This window comes from Oncorhynchus mykiss, chromosome 15 (genome assembly GCF_013265735.2).
Source record: "Oncorhynchus mykiss isolate Arlee chromosome 15, USDA_OmykA_1.1, whole genome shotgun sequence".
Classification (NCBI taxonomy): domain Eukaryota; kingdom Metazoa; phylum Chordata; class Actinopteri; order Salmoniformes; family Salmonidae; genus Oncorhynchus; species Oncorhynchus mykiss.
The window spans coordinates 20654121-20661490 of NC_048579.1; the positions used below are offsets into that span (position 1 = coordinate 20654121).

The 7370-nt window shown below is 41.0% G+C and overlaps 1 protein-coding gene across 1 annotated transcript; it reads left to right on the top strand.

The window, feature by feature from the left end:
• Positions 1–3093: 3093 nt before the first annotated feature.
• On the top strand, positions 3094–6229 carry bloc1s5 (biogenesis of lysosomal organelles complex-1, subunit 5, muted). Its single transcript, XM_036944036.1, has 5 exons — positions 3094–3407; positions 3972–4054; positions 4164–4293; positions 4581–4639; positions 4869–6229. Exons 1-5 carry the CDS (start codon positions 3389–3391, stop codon positions 5040–5042), a joined length of 465 nt encoding a protein of 154 aa, XP_036799931.1. The 5' UTR covers positions 3094–3388; the 3' UTR covers positions 5043–6229.
• The last annotated feature ends 1141 nt before the right edge of the window (positions 6230–7370 follow it).

Consider the following 7370-nt stretch of genomic DNA (forward strand, 5'->3'; position numbering starts at 1 on the left):
TGTTCAGAGCCACAGTCACTGGCACTCAGCGTGCTGTGAACGCCAAGCACCATGGTCCCTCTGGCCTTCTCCAAGGGCCCAGAGATCATGACCAGAGCCAGAGAGAGGAGGTGGAGAGAGAGTGAGGGACAGAGAGCAATGTAATGCAAAATAATTATACCCATTGGGTAATGTGAGCAGCACCGTCGTTAGGGGCTGTGTGGAGAAGAAGAAAAAAAGGAGCTGTGTTTTCTAAGCCGTCACCACGCTAACAAGCCTGATGGGTATGTTTTGTAAACCACTCATCCAGACCTCCCACAGAACACTCACCGTTTGTCTAAGGACTCAATGCTCCAGGACCTCAGCCACGTTACTGCAGTCTGAGCAAAGGAAGAGCACGGCTGTGGTTTATGAGAACAAAATTATGGGAGACAAATCAACATTCTATGGAGGGAAATTACAATTGTAGCTGATTGAATAAATTGCACATTACAAAATGTATTGCTAAATATTTATCCACATTTAAAATTGTAGGATTGTCTCATAAAACCTGTTTCACATTGTGAAAATATTTAGCATTTTTCACAACTTATTAATGAAGATTTAACATGTTATTTATTTTAGAAATATTGCAGGAAACATTGTTACAACATTTTTATTTGACTATCTTTATTATTTGACTTTCTTTAACAACTATTTGAATGCACCCCACTTTGTGTTATCTACCCTTGAAAAGCCTTGCTATTTCAGAACAGAAGTGTGCAGCGAAGAGACCACCACTGTCACTGAATTCAATTAATAGACCTGTGAGAGAGATGTGTGTATACGCATGATAAGGCTCATACAAGGGCCAATCACTTGCAAACCTTACTGGAACACAATCCTGGCAGATAATAGTGGACAAAGACAGTGCCATTTCTTGAATTTCATGTATAGCATTTACTTTTATTTTCTACTTCTACTCAAGTATGACAATTTAGTACTTTTTCCACCAAACAGTGGAGATACAGTAAAATCACGTAATGAGGTGCATTCAGTTTCACAATCCGTGCACTTTTTTATGGCTTTAGCTCAGTTCACTCATTTCTTTAGATGTGATTCAAGTGTGTTAATTCACTGTCAACTACAGAACATAAAACATTTTCATCCTTTTACATAAAGTCAATCAAAACAGAATGTACAGTTATTGGTGGAAGTACTTTTGAAATAAAAAAAATATGTATAATTCAACAACTGTAAATTATGTTTGCTTTATTTCTTCTCTAATGAGCAAATTGGCAGTGACTATTCATTTTTTATTGAATATCATGGCTCTTAGCATGTAATTACATTTTTAATCAGAACTATAATTATGTTATACTCTTAAATTCTGTTACTGTACTACATTGTATCTACATTACAATACATTACGCATATTGCGCATACTTCAAATGAAACAAGTTAATTAAATAGAGGAATAAGTATTTTTAGAGTATAACAAAATATTTTATTCATCATTTGTGAAATGCTGTGCAGTTAATCAAAATATTATTTGGCTGCACAGCTGCACATGTACATTATAAACACAACAGGGGAAAATTTTATGTCATTGTCATACTGCGTAAGTGCTGTTTTGTCCAACTTTCATGTTGTATCTGACCTTGTTTGTATGCAATCGATTTAAAATTTTCACAAATGTCAAAGATTTCTAATGCACTCTTGGTCGATGGACCCTGGAGCACTCTGCGATGGCAGTTGATCAGTCGGCACACGAACATCTCATGACTGCAATCTCTTTAATAGACGGCGATCAAAATCAATGATGCAGATAACAACTATTTATCTAAATCATGTGGTCAGGACGAGAATTAGCTCATGTCTGAAGACTTTCTTTTAAGTGGAAGTGACATTTCTGAGTAATAGCAGGCACTTATTTTCAAACAAATGTTTGACGTCTGAACATGCAAAACTAGCCCCAAACAACCCCCTTTATTAATGCATTCTAATATGTTTATGTTCTTAATGTGTTTTTTTTAGCCAGGAGTACTTGTATCTAAACAGGCCTACACTGAGAGGAGGTAATATATTTGCATTTCAATTGTTCAACGTCATGAACTTTCTATCCGAAAATAATTTACTGAACAGGGTCTCATTAACCAGACTGGACATTGTGGACATTGTTTCCACCTAGTGGCAAATTAAGGCAGCACACTTTTTTGTAAAAAACTGAAGTATTACTCTACCCAGAAGAAATAGCCTACTAAGTGATCTCAAACTTATCTTTATATTATATCTGCATGACTTTTGAAGAACAAGCCCACTAAATAATCTAGGCTAATTGTACATGTGTACATATTCATCATTTTTGGTCAGCTTTGTGAGGATACAGTGGCCCATAATATTATAGTACTTAGTTTACTGGTTGAATGGACGATGCACAAAACCAAGGGGTTGGGAGGTGTAGTGGATAATCTGTTTTTTAAAGTCCACAATTTATATTCACATATCTAGTATTTCCTGCTATGACCGACACTGCACACACAGCATAATGTTTAAATTCTAAATCCATGTGACAGCCACACACAATAAGGTATTACTTGATGAAATCCTTCAAAATGATAGCCAATCCCTATAATTACTACTGTCATCAGCTAGAATGGGGTGGCGTTATGTGTGTATTTTACGGATTTAAATGGATCATCTCTCTTTGCTAACATACACTTCAATTCATTGAACTGTATGCAGAGAATTCCCTTATAAAGCCACACCATAGCGCAAGACTGCAGTCTGCAGTCCTGACTCATATGCAAGACCTCTATCCTCCATCATTATCATTGCATTGCCTTGGAATAAATTACAATTAATCAATGACAATAAAGCAATTTAAACGCCTCATCTCTCACACACACACACACACACACACACACACACGTACGTACGCGCAGACGCACAGAGGGAGGAGAGAGAGCGATCATAAACCATTGGTGATAGAAATTTTCTGCTAAATATGTAGGCTACACCTACAGTTTATACATGTATTATAGTGACGACTGATGATGAGTCTGTACTGTACCTACTGTACAGGTACCTCAGAATTTACCTCATGTAAGTGTGGCCCCCGTTTTGGGAGGTTTGGTTTGAGCCAAGACCTTGTACCCGGAAGTAGTTCGAGAATTTGTATCAGCTGACTTTAAATCAGCTGACAACAGTTACAGTTTTGGTTTTTGCTAGAATATATTTAAGCTACGCTGGAGCTAAATATTTGCAAATTCGCATATGATAAATTGCATGTAAATATCTACCTTGTCGAAAATAGGTTGAAAGCTATCTTAGCAAGCTCATTCTATCCTAACCAACTGCTAAACAAAGCATTTCACGTGTTGTCGAGGTTTAAAGTAACTATTTGATTTTTGTGTATTAACGCGTAACTATGGACAAGATAGCCAAAGGTGAGTTCATTATCGTGTTACAATTATTATTAATTGTAGAAAACTCGCTAGCTAGCCTGCACAACTCGAGAGAGTCATGTGTTGTAGTATTAACGCATACAATTTGCAGCCTCTAGCCTGGTCCCAGATCTGTTTTAGGCAGCTTCACCTGGGGTGTAATCCATTACCCAGAACAGTTACAAAACGTCCTATTTGCAACAAAAACTAGCGTTTCTATTGGACAAATGCAGGTAAGTCCCGCCCTGTTTGCTGAACCTGGCCAATAGAAACGCTAGTTTTCTGAGTAAGTATTACTTTTCCTTATCTAGATTTCCTTTACCCCCCCCCTCCAATCAATTCAGGCCTAAATTGACATCGGGTTAATAGGAATTCAGATTATTTTACTGTAAAGTATTCATATGTGAAAATATTTCATTATTTTCTCCGGGGACACTTCATGAATTCCTTGGGATGAAATTGAATTAACCCCAGTTTTGACTGCAAGCCCTAGAATTAAGTTTCAATATATATGACATTAGCAATTGCTCAACATGACAAGATTGTATGGTTTGTGTCTCCCATTAGATGTTGGTGATATTCAGTCCAGGCTAATAGACCATAGGCCTGTCATACAAGGGGAGATCCGCTACTTTGTGAGAGAATTTGAGGTAAATATTCAGCTTGGAAAGATGCACCGTAACATAATGGTGCATACAATGTGATTTTATTAATTGTAATTTGATATTTGTTAACATATACTTCTTTGTGATTTTGAAGGAGAAACGTGGATTCAGAGAGAGCCGTTTGCTGGACAACCTGAACAAAATGGTAGTGGAGACCAACGAGCAGATGTTGCCCAAGTGTTCAGAACACATGCATCAACACCTCTTTGAGGCTCTCACCCGACGTAAGCCTCTCTTCCTTACCTAGACGGCATGTATTTCAATTGCTAGCAGCTGCAGTTGTCATATCGAGTGATTTGAGTTATTATATTGTTTTATTTAATTTTATTAGGATCACCATTCGCTAACGCAATGACGACAGCAAGTCTTCCTGGGGTCCCAAACATAACGAAAAATACGTATTACATTCATGTGTCACAGAATTTCAACTGCATTGTATTATTTCAACTACTTTTCTGTTAAGGCCAGAAAGTAGTTGAATGTAACATTTGTTCATTGTGTTTTCTTACAGTGGAGGCTGCGAATCACATGTCACAGAGGATCCAGCAGAGGGCGCTAGAAGCACAGCAGGTAAAGATGCATGCTCTCCTCAAAAGAATTACCAATGTTATTTAACCATTGACAGTCATTTACATTCAGGCAATGATTGTGACAACAGACCAGAGTTGTGGTCATTTGGCACTAAACAGGAGAATTGAGTACCACCTAAATCTCTCCAACAAGTGTGTTTTCATTTTGTTTAATTGGAAAATGTTTTGTGTCGAGCCTAACCCAGATCATTGTGTGTTGTGCACCTCAGAGCACCCAGCTGCAGGTGACCATAGACAGACGGAAGGAAGACTGGGATGAGTTTCTGAAGGAGCAGCAGCGTCTGAAGGAGGAGGTGGACGAGGAGCACGCCAAGGCTGTCGGACGTCTCAGCGTCATGTACAGCGAGATGAAGAAGGATCTGGCCAAGTTCTCCCGCTTCTGATCCTCTGTGTGTACGTCCGCGTGTGTCTGTACCACAGGAGGTTGGTGGCACCTTAATTGGGGCGGACGGGCTCGTAGTAATGGCTGGAGCGGTATAGGTGGAATGGTATCAAATACATGTTTGGTGCCATTCCATTCACTCCGTTCTGGCCATTACTATGAGCTGTCCTCCCCTCAGCAGCCTCCTGTGGTCTGTATGCTTGTGTGAAATGAAGGTATTGCCTTTGGTTGATGCGGTACATAGTCATTGGCACTAACAGAGGATTTCTGAGCACTAGTGCTGCACAAAAGTCCACATTTTCCAGATCACAAATAAAAGTGTGATTAACAACGTGGCATTTTCACAGGCCATCAAAATCAACATTTTCTGTCCTAAGCACATGGAATATGTAATCTTATGGAAAATGTCATTTTTAAACTAGCAATAGCATGATTTTTCCTTGGCTGTGAAGCTATTAACATCTTGAGATTTTTTTATGGAATCATACTTTGAGGTGTGGATAGATGTGTTTGCCTTTAGCTGTATAAGAAAATAAACTGGGATTTGGCTCTGAGGTGAGATATTTTAAAGCTACGTGCGAGTGAAAATGTTTCATGTCAGAAGCGCTACTCAAAGCTGGGTCAACATCTCAAACTTTACTCACTAAGCAGTTTCCCCAACTAGGCATCCCTCACCAACTCTTCAGAATAGAGTACAGTCAACCTCTGACATCAAGTACAACAATCAACCTCTCAAAAGACATGAATCAAAAATGGCTTCACTGAAGCCAGCTCAATTTGTCAATTGCTGACATGATTTAGTGGTGTTTCCCCAGGCTTGTTATGTACCCTTGTTAAATAGAGAGGCACTTTGTGAAGTTTTATTTGTCTTATGTACGAAATACACATTGTATACATCGTCCAATGAATGCTTACTTGCAGGTTCCTACTCGACAGTGCAAGTGTTGTGTTTAGAGAAAGTATTTTCACTGGACAATGGCAGGCTGTTTAGACTGATGGAGGGATGGACACCCTGACACATTCCTGACCTCCTGGGAATAGGATATATCTCTGTTGGAAAGTGACAGAATAAGTATTTAAAATGGCTCTCAACACAGAATGGACCCCTTACTCAAGACTCCATTGTTGTGTGGGGGGGTGCTGACCTCATCAATCAGTATAAGTCAAATAAAGTGTTGCTAAACTCGGCATGGCTCAAGTGTGGATTCTTTCTCTCAACACGAATGTATACTACGTAGTTCAGCCATGTATTTTGACACATCTGTTAGACGGGCTCAAACAGCTAGGTATCCCATTTCAGGGAAGTCACAGTCTTTTCCACTTCGCTCGCGCTGACCAGCAATGGCGCTGCTGCTGTCCGGTTGCACTGGGTCGCCCTCTGGGAGTGATTGGCGTCAGGGCGGGCACCCTGGCCGTTGTGTCATCAGAGATCAGAGAGAGCACGCCCGTGCCAGCAGATGTTGTGCAGCCAAGGGAGAACACTCACTCCCCTCCCCAGTTGGCCAAAGCCAGACAGCCCATCACCACTTAATGAGGAGTGACAATCTGGAAACGCAGCCCACCTCCACCAACAAGGCACCTTTCATCTGGCCCTGTGTATTTTTTCGGTTTAGATCGAGAGCGGGAGAAAAAAACTTCCCGGATATATTCCAAAAGGTCAACAAAGTCAGTGTTAGCTATTCAAGAGAAAGTACTCTAAGCCCTTCGCCCCTATTAAGTCCTCCGCTGTTGTGAGAAGCTGATGCACCATTAACTTTAGTTTGGAGGATGTCTCACTGTACCAAGCAGACGTCCACTCAGGTCAATGACCTTTGAGACAGGGATCGAGGTGATGGTGGACATTGAAGTCAATGGAAAGCCCCCTGGCCTGTGGCGGTTCGTACAGGATGTGCCCCCAGAGCGTGCGCTTCCCGTCTCAGCCTTCCCTGATAGACTCGCCGTTCCGGGAAGATGAGTGTGGCGCAAGTCGGGCACCGGCTGACACCAGCTTTATCGTCCCTCTGGCCCACCGCCGCGTGCCTCAGGAACCAAGGCTTGTTTTTCGTCTCCTCTGTCTATCGGAGCCATTGTGTTCTTCCTGTTATGGAAAAAGCGCAGCGATCCCAGTCGAGGAGCTGGCTGCAGTTCCCAGCCAACATAAATCGTCAGGGTAAAAGCACCCGGAGACCGGCAGTCCTGACTATGGAGAAACAGATTAGGAAATGTATGATCTTAGCCTGCCTCGGTTTCTCCAAAACAAAAAAGGGGCCACATCCATTGAAATGGCATGGATGGTGTGTGTTTCAGGATGAGTCTGGAGTGGAATGGAAAGATATTCCCTCACCCCTGA

Bases quoted from the DNA above. Each gene is read 5' to 3' on its own strand.
- bloc1s5 (XM_036944036.1), top strand. The intron at 4,055-4,163 runs GTAAATATTCAG...GTGATTTTGAAG, and splicing joins ACTTTGTGAGAGAATTTGAG to GAGAAACGTGGATTCAGAGA. The intron at 4,294-4,580 runs GTAAGCCTCTCT...GTTTTCTTACAG, and splicing joins CTTTGAGGCTCTCACCCGAC to TGGAGGCTGCGAATCACATG.